At 38.1% G+C, this 24,216-nt stretch overlaps 1 protein-coding gene across 1 annotated transcript in view; it reads right to left on the bottom strand.

The window, feature by feature from the left end:
• The window catches only part of LOC306870799 (multiple C2 and transmembrane domain-containing protein 1-like), a gene marked incomplete at both ends in the record, with an annotated part of 154,616 nt that overhangs the window by 13,676 nt on the left and 116,724 nt on the right, over nucleotides 1–24,216 (bottom strand). Inside the window, 2 exons of the mRNA XM_079418217.1 lie at nucleotides 12,230–12,286; nucleotides 22,324–22,440. Coding sequence (XP_079274343.1) covers nucleotides 12,230–12,286; nucleotides 22,324–22,440 — 174 coding nt within the window. The remainder of the gene's footprint in view (nucleotides 1–12,229; nucleotides 12,287–22,323; nucleotides 22,441–24,216) is intronic.

The following is a 24,216-nucleotide window of genomic DNA, read 5'->3' as shown; positions in this document are numbered from 1 at the left end:
TATATTTAAAACACATGGGCCAAGTTATCAGCTCTGTATTTGTTCGTTTCATATGGTTTTGAAAACTTTCATACCATTTTCAAGAAAAAAAAATTATATTTTAAAGATTCAAAATGTAATACCTTGAAAACAAGAGATTAAAAAAAACAAAACAAATAACATTCATTATCAGCTAATGAATATCTTTACTAATAAAAAGTGTATAAATAAGTGTATAAATAGTGTAAAAAATAATGTAATTACAAAATAAATCACAAAATGAAATTACCGATGACATATATAAATATTAATTAAATATTTAAAATATAATAACAATATAATAAATATTTTGTGATATGAATATTTTAGTATCAATATTCAATTTCAATCATATAAGATATTTCAATTACTGTATGTACAAAGTGATTTGTACCTATTATTGAAAAAAAAAATATGAAAAAAAATGCCATTGACCCAATAATTGATTAGCATGTGGCCAGTTACTTTGTTTTTTTTCTCCCTCAATGGAGACAATTTAACTTTGGTAAAACTGTTTAAGTTTGTAATTTTTGTCTAGCCACTAAAAAGGTGATTTAGATTTAGAAGAATTCACAAGTGCTTTAATAAAAAGAGCTTCTCATTCTGTTTCCTTGCTCCATGTGCATCCATGTGTATTTAAATTGGAACTTTAAATTCCGTTGACAGTCTCTAAATAATCCTTTGACCATAAGGCCGTCACCAAGACCTTTAAAGCACTGTTCTCGATTTTAAAGTGTCATTCTTAATGTGAAATCTGTTCACCTGATTAATCAAATAACACCTCAATTACACTAAAAGTTAAATAAGCTTTGTGAAATCAACGGCTGGCAAGTAAATGGACAGACTCTTCCATCTTGAACAGTGTTATCATTAAAGAGTGTGTAGGACTGAGTGCAGCTGTCCGGGACCCCCTGGTGCATCCCCATTATCAAACTCCTTAGGGCTGCTAGTGCTACAGGCAAGCAGAGGCAAGTCCGTTCCAGCTAGTTCCCAACATCAGGCTATTCACACCTCACCGTCCCATCAGGAGACTCTGTCTACTTCGCAATGGGCACCCAACATAGCGGGAGACTGATGAGGTTGGCACAGACCAGGACAGACACTTCAGAGAGGGCATATCTTGTTTGTTAAAGACAGCAGGAGGGGGAACGATATCCCAGGGGCACCAAACTTCATTTACACCAAAGCCAGAGCCCCAATGCAAGAGGACGGACCCCCAGCCGGGCCTAATCCACACCCACGCCCTTCTCTCGGCATGTTCGGAGGGAGAGAAAACAAGATTCTTTGATCTACGCAGCACTAAAGGTGAGGGGAACAAAGGAGGCAGATAAGATAGAGATCAAGATGAAAATGAAATCATTTCACCCGGGCCGGGCCGCTCCCTGGATACACATATTATTTGTTTGCCTTCTCTCATATCAAGCCAAAGGCGCGCTGACCCAGACGGGCACAAGTAGGGAGCGATATCACCAAGTTAAAAAGAGTTCCACACCTCTGATGGCAAATAAAGCCAAGACAAATCCCCTCAGACAGACGTGAGCCCACCTCTTATCAGTGAAAACATGAAACGAAAAACAACTTCTTTAAATAGACGAGTGCATTAATTTTCCAAAAGTAGTTCATTAGCACTTTATTCATAATGAATGGGACGGGGGAAGAGACGTACAGGGAAAGGCTTGTCAATGAAATTGTTCCTCGTCTTCGCGTCTGAGCACTTTGGGAGGTTAATTAAAATTGCAGTTTAATTAGATTTGAGGTGTGTGTCAGACTAAACGGAGACTCCCCTGACTGCCTGGTTGATCCCAATAACTGCTATCCCAAATACTAGAAGCCAAAAAATATTTCACATCAAAAGGAAAACCATTCGCATTACTCTTTTTAAGGAGTAAATATAAACAAAAATCTTTTGGCGCAACCTCAAATACAACATCAAGAAAATCAGTAATTACCTTGTTAAGTAGTATTCTGAGTGTTCGCGCATATGCTGTTTGGGACCTTTCTCTTTGATTCTCCTATAAAATAATCTAGTTTAATTCAACACTTGCAGGATTTTATTTTTAATTTATATATAGTTCTGTGTCTTATTTATTGGAGAGCACAGGGAGGAATTGAACAGGAACAGGGAAATGGTCCAGACCAGATTCAAACCTGTGTCCCCATCAGGGACATGTCACAAGCATGTGTTTTTAGCACTGCATTACAGTCCAGGCAACTTACGTGATAATTTAACAAAACAACTGTAATATAAAATCACAAGACAAGAATTTTAAACACATACACACAAAGTATGTTCAAACATCTGGGAAGCGTGACAGAAGTTCAGAGGCACTATCCTCACCTCTCAAATCCCTAGGTTCTACCTTCCCTCAAACCTCTAGTGACGCACCAAAAATAGGTGTGATGCTGAATGGCACGCAACAGTATGCGACCACAGAGGCGGCAAAAAAGCTATTGAGCTATTCCCAGGAGATCCATACGCCCTCACTATGGCATTCCCTTTGGAGAGAGTATTCTGGGCCAAGGTCTAACAACAGTCATTGTGACTCTTCAGCAGGTACAAACAGCATTCTGTTCAGAATGGTGCTTTTTGAGTGTTTGGGTGCTAATAAGGCAGGCTTCAATCATTTTATAAATAAAATTAAATAGAAATTGTTACTGTTTACAGCAGGGGCGTCCAATCCTGCTACATCCCTGCAGAGTTCAGGTCCAACTAAACAAGGTAACAGGTAAACAAGGTATTCAGGATTTCTAGAACCTTCCAAGCAGGTGCGTTGCCCATGAGGCAGGTTGTAGCTGAACTCTGCAGGACATTGGACCTCCAGGAACAGGATTGACATTCATTGAGTCCACACCTTCTGAAATGGCTCTTTCCAGGCTAAACTAGCAAGGCTTGATCAACCAGTTTCTAGAAATTAATGTAATCAAAGCTGTTTTTCATCAGGGACTATGCAATATAAAGGAGCTAGTTTACTGTGAATTGTAGCTAACCAATTCATGTGGAGATTAAGCAAAACATTGTCTTTCATATTAGCAATTAAAGAGATACGCTGCACTATTCACTCAGGTTAACGATATATATTCAACCTCTACTTCAACCCGTCCAACATTAGCTCTCTCTAATCAGACACAAAAGAAAGGTTCTAGTTATGGTAAGCAAAAAAAATAACACTATACTATAAGTGCTTCCACACCAGTGCCCCATTGCCCTGCGCTCCCGGTATGTCCCTGTGCCATGAAGTGCAGATGAATAACACCGTAAACAGGGAGAATAAGCTTTATTTTATGTCCGACCTCTGCTTCCCACCGCTCCCTGCTAAAAACAACAGCATTAGGCTCTAATGGATCCACTGGAGAGCCGGGTTCACCTTCGCCATTACTCCCCAGGCCTCCGCACCCAGCGGGCAAGGCACTTCATCAGCCCCAAGGTCAACCTGATAGTTGCCCCTGTTCTCCAGCCTCTCTGATGATGCCCCTCACCCCTGGAGCGACCCCCCCTCCTCACCTCAGATCGCTTGTGTTCTCCCTGCTCTCCTTGCCCTGTCCTCTCTGGGTCCCTGGATGCCACCTGATGATGAATGGAGCACAATTAGCTCCATCCGCCACTGCACTGGATTCGCCCCTGCCCTCTCCATCTCGTAAAAATTAGGCCGTCAAACTGGGAAACATCATCAAGCTGGGCACCAACAGGCAAACCAATATAGGCACTATGGATGTGCACAACCACACATTTCCAAAGTGGACTAGACAGGAGGTGGTCAACAACAAACATGTTGTATAAGTAGGCTTGTCCTGAGTTCACATTCAAACATGTTTCTTAGGGTCAAATTTCATAGTCAGAGACTATGGCCATGTGAGCAATGCACCGACATGCAGCACACGTGTTTTCGGCAACTCAAGTTCAAGTCCCAGCTTGTGGTCCCGGTCTCATCCCACTTTGCTTCCTGCAATTTTATTAAATTACATTAAATAGAAAAAAACATAAATATAAATTAACTTAATACTTATTAAATATTAATTAAAGTAAAATAAAATAGGTTAGGAACAAGATGTGGAAAGTAAATGATGACAGAATTAATTTATTTATTTAACATAACTATCCCTTCAAGCATCCTAATTAATCAATTGATGCTAAAAAATACCAAATATCTATATTGCTTAAGATTCTTAAAATTTAATGTCCCATTACACTAGACAGTTCAAAATGACACCCAGTTCTCTAGTACATATGAATGTGCTGAGATGCCATCTATAGTGAGTGCATGTAGACATTCTCAATTTCAAAAGTTTCCTTAAGGGATGTGCTTCTCAAAAGGATATAAATGGCAATGGCATTCCTCCACTTCGGAGACAAACATCAATACACCCTCATAATTCATTCATAAACCCTCTTCTTGGAAGCAGCTTTCCTTGTCTATACAGCACAGATTTGGTGTATCTTTATCGTGAACTGTGCTGCAAATGAGTTTCTCTGAGTGACGTCGAGTAAGCCATGTTGGACTTACTGAAAAAGGTTTGAAAAAGGTTAGTGACAGCACATACATGTATGCCCCAGTGCACCCTGAACGCTTATAGACACATGGTTAGAAAAGCACAGTACTACTTTTAAGCTAAAACAGTATGGAGAAAACCCAATCCAAGAACCCCTTTCTACCGAGTATGTTGCCGTATTTAGATGACCTAGCATCAGCACCCACAGAACAACCCATTTTATGCAGTGTACGAAGTTTCCAGCTAGTCCAACAAATAACAAAGTACTGATCACCAGGCTATTCTTGTAGATAAAGAAGGAAAAGTGACAACTGAGAACAAAGTGAGAGGTGAAAGGGAGCAACACACAACCCTGCTTGGCGTGACAGACGATGAGCCATAGAAGTGAGACACGGGGACATACGGACCACACTTACCACCATCACGCGTATCCACTCAAAGTGCCAGGAAGCCAAAATATCCGCAAGGATATGGCTTTCCGGCAGCCGGCCATCCTGGGAGGGCACCTTGTGGACCAGAATAAATTGAGATCTTTTTAAAGCAGGGCTACAAAAGGAAAATTGTTAGACAACAAAACATTGATGGCTACTAAGATGGCTTAGGACCCCTGAGAGAGAGAAAAAAAATCCACCTGATGTAAAGGCAAAAAAGAGAAATCAAACAATGAAGCTATTTTACACAACAAGACAATGGCCCTGAGTGTGTGTGAAGGATTTTCTAATCTCTCTTTATTAGCCAAACATGATTAAAATGCAGTTCCTAGGAGCATCTCTCCCCTAAATAAGAAAAGGGAAAAAAGCCAAGGAAAAAAGTCAAAAGCTTCTTTTACAGCATGAAGCTTTTCATCTTTTAGAGGCGCTGAGAAGAAAAGCAGCCAGAGATGCACAAACATTCTCTCTTTTTCTCTGTATTCTCCTTTGCACTGAAGAAAGCCACGTTACCTGAGGATACGCATCGTGTATCACAAGCTCAATAGCCCCAGAACAAGTTTTCAGTCACAGTTTTTCAAAGTAATAAAAATAATCCCTAGCATACTCTTTAGCCCAATTACATACTGCCATGTAGCTATCGCCCAGATCAACCTCCTGTCTCCGCTCAGCTGGGTTTAACCCTCCGCGTGTTATCTACAGATAAGGCTCACTTGTAATGCTAGATTCTAGCGGACATAAATGTGCATGAATCAGGATCAGATTGTCAACGTTTCAGTGCAGAGAGGTTAGTTTTCCTTTTCTTCCTGCTAAAGTGGCAGCGGTGTGGTAGGCTAAACTCTTAAAATTAGGTCAAGTCCAAAAAGAGAGCAAAAGAGAGAAACAGAAGAAACACAAGATATTTTATTTATTTAATTTGCTTTTTTTTTCCCTTTTACACAGAATACTTTTATTTCTTTTGCTTACAGGACATTTTATCTTTAACACTGTATGCACTAATACAGTAGATCTGCAATGTTACACTTAAAATACAAAAAAGTAACTGCATAGTTGGTAATCAGTTTACAGTTACAGTCAAAAATATTTAGATAACTGAAGAAATTAATATGAAATTTGTGATTTTTTTTTTTCCAGTTTAAAATTGTTTATTCACTATACAGTGGTGGCCAAAATTATTTGAACACTTGGCATAATTAAAAGGTTTCAGTTGTTTTTGTTGAATTGGCCAGTACAATTCCCATAAAAAGAACTACTGTACCTGCAATGGAAGGAATCTGCTGGAACATTAGTGTTAAGTTCAAGAAATATATTGACACTATGCCAGAGAGATGTGCTGCTGTAATTGCTGCAAAAGGTGGACATACCAAATATTAAAGTTAAAAGTGGATAAAAACTGTTCGACTCACTTCATCTGATATCTGTTGGGCACAGAGCAACCATCTGCATGTTTCACGAACATTATGAAATGAAATCATGTTTTAGAGGAAAAAAGACATTTTCAGATCTGTCAAGTGTTCTAATAATTTTGCCCACCACTGTATGTGAATTATGCAGTCTGAGGAATGTTTGGACAATGACAGCTGAAAAGCGTGATGAAACATGAATCTAGTAAATACCTCCCAACCTCGTCAACATAATAGTACACTACCATTTAAAAGTTAGGAGTGAGTACTTTTTTTTTTTTTTGACTAGGAAATGCATATTAGAATGATTTTTGAAGGATCATGTGACACAGAAGACTGGAATAATGACTGCCAGTTGAAAATTCATCTTTGTCATCACAGAAATGAGTTTACTTTTCCCAATATTAATGTTTTTATTGTATTTTTGATCAAATATATGCAGCCTTGCATATAATGTATGCAAATATATGCAGTTAGTAATGCACATACTCTTCAACTGTTGACGTGTTTATAGTTAGCTACCTGAACTACAATCATTTAACATCCTAAAGCACAGATATTTAAAGTTAACTTCACTGCCCCCTTGAGTTCTGAAGTTTCTAGCCACCACAGTTTGTCTGAACGATTTGCATTTTTGCACTGAATATTTCTATCCTAAAAGCAACATTTAGCTTTATTAATTCACAAAACAGAGACTTTCATAGAAACCAATAAGCCTTTAACAACATACAATATCCAGTTTTTTCTTATTCTCTGTCTCGGTTTTGCTTCACATTCATATTGAATGTTTGTTTATTTATAAGACGTACAGCATACGGTTACATGCCATCTTTAATATCCAGTCGAGCAGGCAGCACAATCACGCACACTTCCTAACAGCTGTTGGGCATGTAAGGAGGCGTACGTGAGTTGTGGTAAGCCTGTGAGCATGACATGATTGCAGTGTGTATCTTATCTGGGGCGGCTCCTCCTCGGGCTGTGTGTGTGTATGTGTAGGACCATTACTCCAGTGCCCAGCCATGCGTACACTCCTAATCTCAGCACTCTTTCACCCTCTCTCTTTCGCTCCCTGGAGACACTGGCGCTATCATCCTGGCTGCTTCTCAGACGGAGCACTAGTGCTGATTATCCGTCCGTACTCCACTCCGGACACATGTCCCCACAACACTGGTTCTAATGACATCACCGAAACCAAGCTGTACTATCAATTAGCATGTGCAAAAAAAAAAAAAAAACTGTCATTTACTCTCATGTCTATGGAAGACAAAATGAGATGCTTGTGAAAATGCCCAGGCTGCTCTTTTCCATGCAGTTAAAATGAACGCAAACTGGAGCTTTTAATCTACAAAAAGACAAAACAGCACCATAAAAGTGGTCCATACAAGTTTTGCACTATACTCAAAGCCTTTTGAAGTCATATACTGTGGTTTATTGGTGAATAATATTATATAGTATTGCTTTAGAACACTTAGACCATAGCAAATGAGTCATATGAACCACTTTTATGATACGTGTATGGTGCTTAAAAGAATAGTTCACCCAAAAATGAAAATTCTGTCATTAATTACTCTCATGTTGTTCCAAACCCGTAAGACCTTCGTTCATCTTCAGAACGCAAATTAAGATATTTTTGATGAAATCCAAGATCTTTCTGACCTTCCAAATAGGCAGCAACACAACTACCACATTCAAGGACCAGAAAGGTAGTAAGGACATCGGTAAAATGGTCCATGTGACATCAGTGGTTCAACCTTAATTTTATGAAGCTACGAGAATACTTTTTGTGTGCAAAGAAAACTAAATAATGACTTTATTCAACAAATTCTTCTCTTCCATGTCAGTCATCGACATACGTTCACGATAGTACCACAACACATATTTTAACAATTTCCTTACTACCTTTCTGGTCCTTGAACGTGGTAGTTGTGTTGCTGCCTATGGAGGGTTAGAAAGCTCTCGGATTTCATCAAAAATATCTTAATTTGTGTTCAGAAGATGAACAAAGGTTTTATTGGTTTGGCACGACATGAGGGTGAGTAATTAATGACAGAATTTTCATTTTTGGGTGAACTAACCTTTTAAGCATCTTTGTAAAGCTAAAAATCCATCATAAATGCATAGTAAAGAGTGACCAGCACAGTATTCACATTTTCTCCTTTTGTGTTTCACAGAAGAAAGCAAGTATTATAGATTTGTAATGACATGAGGATGAGTAAATGATGACAGAATTATAATTTTAAGTGAACTATTCCATTAAAAACAACACCACAGAATATCTCAAAATATTATCAGAGCAAGAAAGACAAGGCCTTCCAGCATCTGCTTTATGACAGGTGAAGATTAGCTGCATAAAAATAATGAATGGTAATGAAAATACCAATCCTTCGCAAACTTTCTTTGGGAAAGTGGGTGCGAGACAGCTGTGGCACAAGCGGAGCGTTAGGCACGTTATCGTAGCGTACCCGATGCTACTCCTTAATTCCACACTAGCATATTTGAGAGAGGTTTAACAATGTGAGGCACATTCATTATCACCTGGATAATTACCTGCCATTCTGCCTGTGTGTTTACATGTGTTTGGCGGAGCAGGTGTTAAAATATTTTGGCTGTTATTGCCGGGGTTGCTGATGAATTTGGTGGAGTCGGAGAGCTCTCCAGAGAGCTATTCAGCACTGTAAACACACATGTACACATTCACATGCACACACACTGGCACTAGCCAGGCAAAGAAAAAAGGAGAAGTGTGTGGCAAGCATATGGCTTACACAGTTGATGTACCCAGAATGCTTTTGCATATATAGTCATCCAAATTGTGTTTAATCCAAAAATTCATGGTCACAAAAAAGTGTTGGAGAAGGTACACTGAAACTGTAGCTTGCTAGACTAAAGCTAAATCATTTGATCCTATTTACTTTCTCGTTTCCGCTCTTATTGTGGAAGTGTATTGGTGTACTTTATAAAAAGAACTACTTGTCTTCATAATCGATCATCTAAATGTAATAACTTGCTCTTACACAGAAATTATTAAACTGTTTCCGCTGACGTCAATCTGAAAGTAGCAGCAGGAATTCCATTCCCAAACTCATGTTTGTAGACCCGCTAGCTTGCTGGGATATTGAAGAGGTCATGGTTGTACTTGAGGCATTTCACATCTCAAGCTCTTAAAATTTGTATTTGTTTTAGTGAACATGCACTCAGGTAAATAATGTTCTTTATTGTTAACACTGATTTAGTGAAAAAAGTGTCGATTTTTATTTTATTGTGTAGATTTCTAATTTATCTAACAAGTAAAATGATCAAAGTATAAACAATTTCAATGCAGTTAGCTTTTAGTAGTAACTCGCAGAGTAGCAAACTACTATTTTAAAAAGCAAAAGCTCGACTGTAGTTGAACTTCAAATGATGACTTTCAAAGCAGCTTGCTCAACACTGACTTGATTTCATATAGCCAGGTGCACTGCAAAAATCCCGTTTTAAAACACTTTTACAGTGTCACATGCACTAACCTTGCTTTCACCTGATCTTTCCTCTCTTTTTTTCCCCTCCTTTTTCTTGTTTTGGAACCAATTGCCTACTTGGGCAAAACAACTGAGCCGTCTCCATCAATTAGCCTTGACTTTGGACTTTCATTAAGAGTAATTGACTAATATCTGCAGTCAGTATGAAGAAAGACACTTTTAACTATCACGAAACAGTTTGTTAAGTAAGAACACATGTCTTGGCTCATACTACGCCTGCAAAAGGTCCCCAGTCCAATGCAAAACAGGTGCCTGCCATGTAATACCCTATTTAGCCCCAGGAGCAAAGGTTATCCAGCTAATAGCTTCCTAGTGGAGACTAAGGAAGAGCTGAAGACTAGGCCTGACCTAAACATCTGGGACATATTGCACATACTTGCAACATATGCTTCAGGTTCAATTAAAATGAGGCCTTGGCACATTTATCCATTTTTTTCCTTCCTTCATCCAGTATAAATGGGCCTTCCCTGATGTGATCTCATTATTTTACTGCTTGAACAAACAGAGGAGGTAATGAGAATGTGAGGTCATCGACAAACTGACATGGAGAAGAAAGTAAAGAGACGTAGACGGGGAAAAAAACTAAATTGGTGTTGAGGAGGAACTGAAAGTATGACAGTATTTCAGCTAATTTATAAATAGTGTTGCTTTTAAAGTATTTGCTTTTAGCATTGTAGACTGAAATAATTCTGCATCACTGTATTTTTCATCACATTGCTTTTGTGAGGCCTCATCTGTAGCATTGGTGATTCTGATTTATTTCAATGAAATTAACAAATATTAACAATAATTATTCATAATAATAATAATAAAAAGTTAGTTGATCAAACAAATGATTCACAATTTTAAGATAAATATTTACAGAAATGCTTCTGTTCACCACAACATTTTTACTTGTATTTGTGGGTTACACTTTATTTCGATAGTCCACATTAGACATTCTACTAACTATAAGTAACTTTGTAACTACATGTCAACTAATTCTCATTAATTTGCAACTACATATCTACTAACTCTCAGTAGGGTAGGTTTAGGGTTAGTAGAATAAGTTGACATAAACTTGCAAAGTTTCTCATACTCAGTATGATGTATGTTGTAGACCCATCAAAATAAAATGTTAGAAGATATTAAGCAGACAGTCTACTAATACTCTAATGACTGCTAGTTGACATGTAGTTGCAAAGTTACTTACCGTTAGTAGAATGTCTAAAGTGGACTATCGAAATAAAGTGTTACCTATATGTGTGCTTTCTAATTCATAAATAAATATTTCAATTGATTTTAATTTAGCTGTCATCCTAATTCGATTTTGGTTCAGATAAATGTTTTAATAGAACGTAACACTGACCATCCCACAAATTAATCATACAAATATTATTCAAAAGCAAAATACAAGACTGTGTCTTAAATGTCACATTAACAATCAAAATTTTAAATAGTTATGGTACAATTAAATTCTTAATTCATAGATATTCAATAATTAATATTTCATTTTTTTTGTTTAACTGGTGTTGTTAAAAAAGGAAACATATATTTAGTACATTTTTAGTAGTTTAATAATATTTTAACTGTAGTTTTCCCAAGATATAGTCTAATAATTAAAAGTAAAACTAAACAAAACTATGCATACCTATGCAAATAAGAAGGACAAAAGGACAAAGAGAGGACAAGTCTCTTCCACCCTCTCAACTGAAGCTAATCTGACACAAAGAACAACAGACCCTTGACAACATTAATACAGATTTTCAGTTCATTCTTCTATCCACACACTGTACATATACTTGAGGCTCTTTGAAAGTCCACTAAGGAGAAATGTCAGTAAGATGTCAAAGGTTATGTTTTCATCTCAAGTCTACACTGCTCCAAAATGTTCTTGTTAACATTATTGTTGTCCCATTTCCAGACAAAGTGCTAAAAGCACATAAGTGCTGGTATTTTGGCAGGCAATAACATGAATCTGCCAGCTCAGAAATATTAAAATGCTTCCTCACGAAAGCTACTGGGGCATTTGGCTTGGGGTCATTTGAATGCTATTAATTGCACTTCACAGGCCTTGAGAAATATCAGAAGCTCAACATAGAGACCCTGAAGCCAAGTTTATTTATGCCTATGTGATTCCTCTTTATTCTGAGTAGAAAGGAAACATGTACTGCTACTCTGTATAGACTTCAGACACTAGCAGCTCTGACAGACTAGCTGTGGACCTGGCAGAAAGCATTAAATACACAAGAAAACAATGACATACTGGTATTTGAGTGAGGTCAAACACAATAAATAATACATTTTCATTGTATTTCACTTTAGAGAAGAGCATTTGAGCATTAAATATACATCTGTGTTGGAATACATGTTTGTGAGTGGCATCGATAATTACCTTGTCATCTCTGTCAAAGTCTTCCTCCTCGTCCTCCAGCAAATCCTCCACAGCTTGCTGATGTGCATTGCGAAGAGCAGAACAAAAGAGAGCAGGAAAAAAGAAGGGGTAAAAACAAAGAGAAAATCAATTTCACATGTACACTTAGGAACATCTCCACATGTTCAAGTGAAAACAAATGATAGCACACAGTCCTTGGATAGAAAGCAAACCCTCCGAGTGTGACCTCAGTCGCTAAAGTCATCAGTTGTGTCCTCTTGTCCATAAGGTTAAAACCTCAATAGAGCCTCTGGCAAAGGAAGGCTGATGATATAGAACGTTAACTATGTGCTTCAGTGGACCAGATCCAGGCCAACAATAGTCCCTTCAAAACCCCTTCAGGTTTTCATACTTAACTCAAGCACACAAAGAGCTGTACGCCCATGACCTCGAGAAATGCTGCTGGCTTCTTGATTCTCCCAGAAGAACATGTGAACACAGACCAGTGAAAATGATGAAAAGAGTGATGCCGAGAATATTGAGAGCAAGATAGAGGGCAAGGAATCAACGAATGTTTAGATAAACATTGATTTCATTTTGCAATCTAGAACTGTGCAAGAACTGCAGGCTCAAAACCTTGAAAGACTCAATTATATGCTTGCTTACATCTGAGAATCATCAGTGGTTCTTGCTACAGAAACAGTTACTATTATTCAAAATTATTTGAATATTTATTTAATTGCTGTCTAAACAGCCAGACATTTTTAAGAGCATACAAATGTTACTTTATTATGATATAACTACATTTTAAAAATATACATATATCGTGTATATCGCTCCCAACCATACTGTATCTACAGATCAGAATATCACAGGTGAACACTTCTGATTTAGACTAGTAAGCAACCACTTCATAAACCCTAGCAACACTCTAACCACAGTAGCAACACACTACACAACCACTCGAAACCACTTATCAATGCATAGTAACCACCTAACAACTACAAACTACACACAACATCATAGCCAAGGGTTTTGTACAGACAAGCACTATTTAAATGTTTTTGCAAAATTAAAAATAACTTATTGCAGTGCTAAAAGGATCAAATAAACCAAAATGTATAGGGTTCACATCACTTTCATATGTTCTTGGGAAACTGCAGTCACTGATATAATAAGAGCTGTTTACAGAATCTAAAATATGCCACACATGTTTTAGTCTCACAAACAGAAAAAAATCCTTCCTGTGTGAGCTAATAATTTGGTGGCATTAATTATTCAGATCTCATTGGCTTGTTAATCAGAACTGTATACACCAAAATAATCAGACGATATGTTGGCACACAAATAAAGAGTTTATCTCGGTCAACTGAAAATATTATATCTGGCCTCAGTGGCTTACGGAAGCCCAGAGGAGTGTGTATCACATGTCTGTTTTTGTTGCCGGAGGACTGAAAAGACATAGATCATTATTTCTCTTCTTGTGGTTCCTCCTGTCAATCCCGCATCAAAGCTTCAAGGTCATGTGTGTGCTATTTACATACGACAACTCGGGCATCTGAAAACACCAAAAAGCTATCAAGGGAGGAATACATCTTTTTGATGATTTTTTTTCTGGCTCCATGCATTTTATCAGTTTTTTTGTGACATCCAAAAATTGTTACTTAGCAAACAATAGCTTTTGTTCCTTTGTTTTGTCTAAAAGAGAGAGTGTATGGCTGCTATAAGCCTCTTATGTAAATGCAGCCTGCGGCAGAAACAAAAGGAGGGTTCAGGATAGATACACGCAGTGTTGTGAGGAGACTAGCGATGGTGTTTTGCACTAGCCTAATAGCACACGAATCAACTCAAAGAGTGATGTTGCTCCGGCGCTAGGTTAGCCAGAGGTCATATGCTGGGTAAAGATCTTGGAGGAAGTTGAACTTCAAGCAAACCCGTGGTAGCATGAACTCGAAAGTTTGGCAGTCAATATGTCTCACTTGCAGACAGAAATTCAGACTAAAATAGCATCAGAGCCAGACTTTAAGTCCATTGTTTGGCCTTTCGGTTAACAGCGGCACCATCTCCAGACCAGCGCCATGACATCCATCCTGGCGAGTTAATGCACTTTCTCTTGCCTTCTGCCATGACTGGAGAAAGAACCCTGCTATCTGCGCTTTTAATTCTAACCTTCCCCGTGACAGGTGCGCTGGGAATAGACGCCCTAGCTAGACAAGCCATCCAACATGAAGATATGCACTTTCATTTTTTTCCCTGCCTCCTAGCTCTCGTGCTTTCCCCTCCTCCAGCTCTTCTTTGAAATGTGAGACATCTCTAGCGTCTCCAGCTGCTCAGGGGCTGGCCCTGCTTTGTATGCCGCGTGTGGACCAGAGGCCCGGGAGAGCCCAGGCCTGGAAGGCTGATAAGGGCTCTCGCCGGAGCACATCGAGCCCAAACAGCCTCTTCACAGGCTGTCAGAGCCCTGCTGGTCAGAGGTAGGGCTTGAGTTTTTGCCAGCACCGGCTGACTGTGGTCTGACCTCTGCAGGGGCTCGAGTCAAAGAGTACGACTATTGGCGCTCGAATAAACTCTGCCGGTTCAGTTTGGGCAAAGTGTTACATTTCAATAAAAGCGGTCACGATTCAAATATGAGGACAATGGGCAAAATAATTGCTGGGATGTGTGGGAGAGGGACGGAGCAGCCAGTACGTCTCTTTGGGGCTGAGTTTTACAGGGCACACAGGCCGGCAAGAGGACGCACCAGGGTCGTGAGTATCCAGAAGCCGCGGGAGTCAGCGGTGCCGTCAGTCCCACGGCCCGAGCTCTACTGTAATCCGCAGCAGCCCTGAACCCACAGGACCCAGAAAAACACTCTGGCTTTCTGTTCCGTAAATAAAACCCCGGTTTCCCAAGACAAGCCTGCGTCAACAATGGCAGCAGCAGCCGTGACAAAAATCACTCTGCGCTGCAGTGTTGTTATCAAAATCACGGGTACAAAAGTTCACAAAGACGAAGTTCAGGAGCTGCCAAAGTTGCTCCCCACCTCGCCTCCAACCTCGCCTGTGAGCCGTGGCGGCACAGGGGAAATCAGCAGGGCAACAAACGCTGCCAGTTCAAAGTGACGTGACCTTTTGATTTTGTCACCTGTCAGGGGCTGGCACGGAGGAGCGGAGACGTGTCTGCCAGGCGCGGGTGAAGCGCTGTCTCGCTAACGGGGGCACAGCGCTGGAAGAGGTGGTACCACTGAGGTGGATTAAAAGGCCTAGAGCACCTCTCTGCTCTTCTTCTCACTCTTCCTCATCCTCTCCCGGCCCTGCCGTCACACTTCTTGCTTTTTTGTTGTCCCCGTTGAGCCTGCAGCTGAAACACCAGCCTGTGAGTAAGACAAGCTCTACCATGAAGCGCCTCTAGGAGCACGGCTGGCAGACAGACTCTCGCTCTGGTTCTCTTTATGTTGCCGTTTCGTGATTGACACTGGAGGTGGGCTTGACAGGCCTTCGTTTCCCCCCACAGCAGCCCACCTGTACCAGCGTATCCTTTATTCATGAAGCTCCATCCAGGCTGTTTGTTTTTCAAATTACACACGCTGGAAGAAAAAGACAAAACACAACTCAAACCAGACAAAACAAAAGGTGGGAAAAAGTTTATTTGCTAACTTGCTTTCTGTGCCATGCTAAACATTGACACTGTTAGTAGTCATGATATAAACAAACAGACTAAGAACAAACAGCTATAGATTTGATCTTGTCAGTCTTCATATGTTTCCGAAAACATTAAAGTAAAGGTGAAGGGTAATTTTTCACCCCTGGCAGCATCAAGTGAAATCGCAAGACTAACTGTTTACAAACTGGTCTCCCAAACACATCTACCGGCCTGTCTTATTCAGAAAACAAGGAATCTCACCCTCCAATCACAGTATTAGTTGAACCAGACATTTACATGATGGATCACTCAAACAAATACAGCAGTGCTCATGCTTGTTGAAAAGTCATTTGCATGGGATTTATTTTAATTTTTTAACATTTACATTTTCACACATTTTTTAAGTAAGTACATTTTTGTTATTGAGCTTATTGTACGAGATTCAATCATTCATATGTTTGAATATTGTTTACCTTCTTTCATAATCAAAATGGTGAAACGTCAGACTTTTCTCAGGTGATGCATGCTGGACTTCTCCAAACATTTTCCAATTATCCATTTTACTCAGATGTACATCCCCAATGTACAAAAAAAAAAAAAATTCACTACTGCCATTACATTGTTACTTTAAATGAGGGACCTTGTTCTTTATAACATCTCTTACTGGAAACATGTTCACATCATGTTCACCATGGTTGACAGGTGGTTGTCTACAGGCATAAGTCAAAGGATGTTTCTGCTGCCTTCTTCGATACGATACGAAGTTTATTTTAAAATATTTTAGAATTTGCCAAGTAAAAATCGTAAGTCTGATCACATTGAAAAAATATCACATCTCTCCACAATAAAACTACAAATCATTAGTGCCCATTTCATAAACTGTGAGGGATGATTTACACGTTGATATCTGAATTGAATTTTCCCCCTTAATAGAACTACTTTTAACATAAAGAAACAATCTTATAGAATCACAAAACTATTTTTGTTAAATTAATTAAACTCATTTTCAGCATTACATCAAACATACCAGAGGAAATATCTTGCGTTGCACATTTGGGGCCTTTAGGTTGAGAACCACTGATTTTGCTTAAAACCTTACACCCAAATATGAGCTGCAGCAATATTCACAAAAAAACAGGCTGTGAAAAAATGATTAACCTTTTAAAATATGCCAGAGGAAAATGGAAAAACTGCGAGCTTGCTAGAGGACACGGTGAGAGTAACCCTGACAATTAAGACCTTCTCTCCCACCACTGACAAGGTTGCCGAGAAAGAACCTCGAATGCCTAATTGCGCTTGAGCTAGTGAAAGAGATGTCACTATGTTCCTCCAGCTCTGACAGTATATGCTATAATTAACACCTTCAAAACATCTGGTAAACTGTTTTCCAGGCCAGTGAATTCAGCAGCCCGGGTCTTCTAGGGCCGGCCATGGGCTTAACTCCCCTCTATTCACACACCGAGCTGTCCGACGCTTGACTGAGCCTCAGCGGCCACACTGAAGCCCACCTGAACGCTTCCGGGTCTCCAAACAAAAGTAGGTGAGGGGTGGTGTTAGGGTGGTGAGGACTGCCTCTCTGCAGGAGGTAAGCAAGCCACTGACAGCTGCTGTCAGAACAGCTTGGCTAGCTGTGTCAGTGCTCCCTTAACTTCAGGTTAAGAGAGGTGCGCTTGCACTCCCTACCAGTAGGTGGCTCTTCTGAAAGTGCTGGAGACAGTGCAGCTGCTTTGTTCAAAGAGGAAACCTAGTGCCGCTTTAGAAATCATAGCTTTCCATCACCTGCTGATGATCGACAGGCATAGTTCAAAAGTCACATCCTTTTGTCTTGCTTCTAAACCCGTGTTTATTTTTCCATTGTCTATTCATTCTGACACAAAAACCAATACCGTGGCACTACGCGGCAGCCAGACTAGCTAAGCTTCTGTTGATTTAAAACAACGGTTTGGGAGTGTAGTCTAGTGTTTAGTGCACAGCCATTCCAGATGGTAAAAAGGATCTTTAACAATAACAGGCCGTGACAGCGAGGTCAGGTATCTGGTGGAAGGGTGGCAGGCGGAGAACAGCAAAAGAATACGAGAGTCAGGGGTCAGCTGTCTACAGGTTAAGAGTTGAGCTGGCATGTCACATCTAGAGGTAACAAGTCCCTTCAAGAAATGTGACAGCTGAAGTGGGTTTCTGTTTTCCCAGAATATACTAGGCTGTGGACATCAGGGGTATAACAGACAAGGGATAATATTCAGTCACACTGAAGAGGGTTGATTTTAAATAATAACCAGCTATTATTCTGTGATAATGACAGCTTCTTACTAAAAAATAAATGCCAATATTGATTTAATATTATATGTAGAATTAATATTAGTAGTATATGTCCCACAACCCTGAACAATAGAATTTGGAGAATATATGGTGGTGAATGTTTAATTGTATACTGTATTTATGGTAAACAAAGAAAACTGGTTAATTTTTTATAATATATTTTTAATGACATTATATAATATTAATAAACGTGTGTACGTGTGTGTGTGTGTGTGTGTGTATGTATGTATATATATATATATATAATAAAATGTAATAAAAATTCAATTAAAAAAATAGTCTGTAATGTAATAAAAAAGTGATTATAACTGAAGCTGAAAAGTCTATTAAGAAAGAGAGACAGAGAGAGAGAATATGCCTGTAAAAAATTTCTGTGCAGCTTTTGTTCCTACCTAGAGTCTCACTTTTACCTTCCTTTTCCATGCATACAGAATATTTGAGTGCACACGATCTTCCACTGCATTCTGTGCATGAGACATGCTGCATCACATTACAAAACCTTGCGATGCTGATAGTCAGATGTCATACAAACACTTGGAAAAGTTTTAGAGTAAGTCTTGCCATTTAGGCTGGCCAGCATTTCCGTTTCTCATTTCTGTCTGTATCAGTAACAAAAAAAAACAGCTTGGACTGTTGGAGCACCGCAGCCTGCATTTATGTGTCAGCAGGTTTAGCACAGAGCTACAGTTAGAGTTATCTGAAATGACATCCTGCCAAGCAACAGGGAGCCTGGAATCTGTACTGTAGTGATGAAAGCATGAATTGGACACTTCCACTGGGGGAATATTAGTCCTTTCAAAAGTACATCAGTTCTCTGAGTGTGTATTTATGAAAATAAAGCACAAACTGTAAACTCAGAAAGCATGGGTTTATGTAAACGGCTGCATTGATTTCAGATAACAAGCTAGCAGCTAACAAACAGCTTTAAGCTTCAAATTTATATATATATATATATATATATATATATATAAGGGGAAGGATATATATATATATGTGTGTGTGTGTGTGTGTGTGTGTGTATAGCTAACAATAACAGCTAGGAGTGAAAAAAAAGAATGACATCGGGTACTAATCATTACACACACACTTAAAGACACCTAAATTCCTTCCCCTTAAGTTCATAGTAAAGCACAGGGAAACAGTGTCCAAGCTCAGGCTCATCAGTGAGTTTGAGGCTAATGGAAAGCATGTGTGTGTGTGTGTGTGTGTGTGTGTTTACTGTTTCTGAACTCTCTTGCTCTCACCAGCCCGTGTGTTGTGGTTACAGTCGTCAAAATGCAGAACAATGGACTGTTAGAGAGCAGAGGAGATGTGGATAGAGGAATAATGGGTTAAAGGCATTACCTCGGACTCTAGCCCTCTCATGTGTCTTAAATCCACAGGTCCTGACAGTATCACCTCTGACCCATTACCTAGTTCTGAATCCCTAACTTCTGACCCAACTGGCTTAAAACAAAGAAAGAAAACACACACACACATGTTTGTTTTTGTGAAAAGTGTGGACATCCCATAGGCATAATGGTTTTTATACTGTACAAACTGTGTGTGCTATTGCCCTATACCTACCCTAGACCTAAACTTAGCCCTCACTTAGCCCTGTGCATTTCAACTTTCCCCCAAAAAAACCTCACTCTGTATGATTTATAAGCGAAGTGGAGACATGGGTCAATGTCCTGAAAAGTCACCTTCACCTTGTAATACCTGTGTTATACCTGTGTCATTATACAAATTTATGTCCTCATTTGTCACAAAAACGCATGCACACACACACACACACACTTCACTAAATCATCACACAAGCTCATTACACATAAATGTAATTTATATTACTAAAATACATCATAAAGTAGTGTGTGTGTGTGTGTGTGTGTGTGTGTGCATGTTTATGTGGTTTATGAGGACACAAATTTGTATAATGACATGGGTATGACAGAGGTATTGCAATATGAAGGTGGTTTATGAGGACACTGCCTATGTTCCCGTAATTCAAAAGGCTTAAAAAACATACTAAATGGTGTTTTTTTGAAAATCTAAAAATGCACAAAGTCTCCTGTGAGGGCTAAGTTTAGGTGTAGGGTTGGTGTAGGGCAATAGCACACACAGTTTGTTCAGTATAAAAACCATTACACCTATGGAGAGTCCCCATAAACCACAAAAACCAACGTGTGTGTGTGTGTGTGTGTATGATAAATCAGTTTTTTTTTTTTTATCATATTTATATCTATATTTATATTTATTATCGCAATTTTGGGGGTAATACATTACAAGTAACGTGAGTTACATAATAATAATACTTTTTTCAAGTAACTAGTAAAGTAACGCATTGCTTTTTAATTTACAAGAAAATATCTGAGTTACTTTTTCAAAAAAGTAACGCCAGTTAATTTTTCCCATTTATTGACTGACAGTGCGCTGTGAACATGCTGTTGCTGTAGTTCCAGATTAAATGTGAATGTGCATTAATTCATTCCACTCGCAAAAAACAGATTTAGTATTCATCAAAATGAATTAAAACAGTGAAATGCAAACTCAGAATATGACGCAAACCAGCAATAATTAAATGTTAAACAACACAAATGTATCTAATCCCATTTTATTAACCGATGTCTTTGCTGCCGACCTTTGATGATCCAGTTCAACCATACTAATAAGCAAAAATGACTTTAGATAAACTAACAGATGTGCTTGATTGTTTTTTTATTGCTGAAGAGTGTTGAACCTTCTTCTCCTGCGTTCTACTTTACAGACGTCAATTTACTTTTCCTTCAGCCTGAGGTTTATTCATCACACTTTTTGGTGTGAAAGGGCTTTTACGTTTGCTATAATTAGAACTTCTTATTAAAAACAATCAAGCCCTGCTCATATTTAAAAAGTAACGCAAAAGTAACACAAAAGTAAAGTAACGTATTACTTTCCATAAAAAGTAGCTAAATAATGTAATTAGTTACTTTTTAGGGAGTAACGCAATATTGTAATGCATTACTTTTAAAAGTAACTTTCCCCAACACTGCATGCAATACCATTACATGCGGTATAATATAGCATAAACCCATTAACATATGATTAAACATTTACCACCACAGATTAAATAAAAAAGACATATCAAAAAAGATTTTTTCCATATTATCTATCCATTAAAATATATTTATTTTTGTTTTATTTCTTTATAAATGATTGATTTTCATCTAAAAACAGGAGTAAAGGTGTATCAGTATTGACATAGTAAATAATAAATAGGCTACTCAGACAAGCCTACATAAATGAATCAGAGCTGGTGAGCTTTTGCGTTTTTGCAAACAATGTCGCCATCTACAGGACAACATAATTACGGTACAGACACTGTCTTAAGGTCCTTCAGTTCTTGCTACTTTTTTGGCCCCTGTTCTTTGCTAAATTTGACAAAGAGTGTCTCAAAGTATGATATTTAAAAAAAATATATATCAGAGACCCTATAACAGTGAAACTTTGATTGCTTATATTCAGGACACTCAAAAAAATGTAGTTCATATGCTTGTCCCAATTAATCAAAGGATATCCTAGATATTTCAGATATATATAATGGGACTATTCCTGGTAAAAACGTATGTATACCCTGAAATAGTAATCTACAGTTAATTTACTCTCTACTTTGTGTGGTGACAATTTTATTCAATTACTGTATGAAGTTCTCAAACTCCAACTAAATGACTTTCAAAAATCTACACTGATATACAATCGAGTCCATTCAATTAACTTCAAGGTGAGCTCTTTTTATACCTTAAAATTCTTTAAGCCCACACATTCAGTCAAACAGCAGCATCAAATGACACAAGACAATGAAATCAAAGCAACACTGTAATGAAAGTGCTGCAGAGCATTTTGATACTTTCTAAACATACGTGTGCATGATTTAAAAAATGTCCTCTTCATAATGACACTGCGCTGACACTTTTTAATTAAAACAATTAAATAAATAAACAGCTTGGAGTGCCACGCAGAAATGCTTGAGTTCCCACCTGTTCCGTACTTAGAAAAACAATCATTTTCAAAAGTTTTTATGAGTGCTGAATGAGCCAAAATATTTGGAATTCTGATAATGTTTTAATACTCAAAATATATTCAATACAAAAGGAAAGGGTGCATTTAAATGTACTAGATAGAAATGCAGGTGCAGGACACTGTGTGACAGAACTCACCACATCTCCCTGTCTTGTGTCCTTCCCTGAAGCAATGAGAATGTAGTTCCAGGCCAGCGGCATCAGGAGAACCAGCGGGACCATATAGAGCTCAAAATTCCACACAACCACAACGAAAAGCTACAGAAAGAGAGAACAAAATGAATGAACAAACTAAAAGAAAGAACATCGTTCTGGAGATGCATTTATAAAACACACATTGAAACACATCAACAATCATTTGGCTGGGTTCTAAACTATGTCAGTTTTTCAAAAACAAAAATCCGAAAGCTCAAAAAGACCAACATTTGTGATTTATTGCACCTTTTTATATATTTTTGGGAAAACTGTTAGAAAATGCAATTTCTCTAATCTCTAAATTGAATTTCTTCATATCTAAATTCGTTTTTTTATTGGATACCTACAGAACACCTGACAACCAGTAATACATAACAGTAACACATTGATTATTTTTCACAGTCTGTCATGTGTGAGCACAGATGATGCTTTTAAAGTCTTTCAGTGTGAAAACACAATGAATGAGTCAATCATCTGCAACAAAAATCTCATTCTCTTTAAATAACATTATAAAGGCTCAAAATATTAAGCAAAAGGCATGTTTCTGGTCTTACTCTATAGTAAATGTGACTTTACTGCCCAGAGGGAAACAGAAGCTGGCCATAAAAAGAATAAAACACGGTGTAGCAATTGTATATTTTTATTTACTGAAAAATCTAACTAAACTAATTACTGTGAGCACTAACTTTATATACTGCCGACAGCTCATTTTTGAAAGAGCTGTAAAATACAATGAATAGACCCAAAAATGTTTTCTAGTAAAGTACAACAAATAAATACATCAAACCAAAATGAAAAATCTCCAAACTTTGTTTATGTGAGACATATTTACAGCTAAGCAAAATTCACAGTATCACAGCCATGACAATATTATTCACAGATAATATAAAAGAATCTGCCAGATTGAGAAGGCTGATGAGCATTAGAGTTTACACTAATAAATGTTAATGTTAACCCAACTGAATACAAAAAGATCAAACGTGATATTCAGTATTCAGTATGTAAAATAAATCAAGTATCCTCACACAGTATATGAAATGCATCCACAGAGAGGCTATTATACATAAAGACCTCGTGACATTTGAAAAGTTTACATAACATTAAATCAGACTGGACCGGACATGCCCACAAACACACATGCAGAGCAGTGGAAAATCTGGGAATCTTGCAGAAACAGGTCAGATGTATTTCCGTGCCCTTCACACTATCCATTACAGCACTGTTACCCAATGCGCACACACTGAACATTTCAACGAGGGGAAAAAAGACACGGGGCACAAATTAGGCACCTCTAATGTGCATAATATATGTACTATCACCACTGGTTCAAATGCTATCTTTAAATGACCTCTTTCACAATTTTAATATTAAAGCATCAAATAAGTTTTGAAGAACTGAATACAAATAAGCCACATTTAAATAAAGCAGAAAACAATGGTTCAATACAGTTAAAAAATGTAAATCAAGCACTTAATATGCTATAAAGGAACTAATCTGAGAATTTGCATATAGCAAAATGTGTAATATGCACAAGCTGCTAACAGAAAAACACTGTTCAATAAAAAAAATTAAAAATAAAAATACTGTAACATTTGGTATTTTAGTACCTGCTCCTATACAGCAAACACATTTCTTGCAAAATTCAGCAAAACATCTGTAGCTTGTCCCATTAATTAGAGCAAAATATATTTTTCAGACAAAGTAATTAGGATTTCATCACTTTGAATTAATATCTTCCATCTGTGCATTCATAAAATCATAATGACTTAATTTAGTATTAAAAATATTTCAAATATAACAGATCAGCCTTCAGCAAACTTTGACAGATTACAAAATACA

This window comes from Barbus barbus (genome assembly GCF_936440315.1).
Source record: "Barbus barbus genome assembly, chromosome: 6".
Taxonomy (NCBI): domain Eukaryota; kingdom Metazoa; phylum Chordata; class Actinopteri; order Cypriniformes; family Cyprinidae; genus Barbus; species Barbus barbus.
Note: the sequence above shows the minus strand (reverse complement) of the source record. Positions and strands in the feature narration are given on the sequence as shown.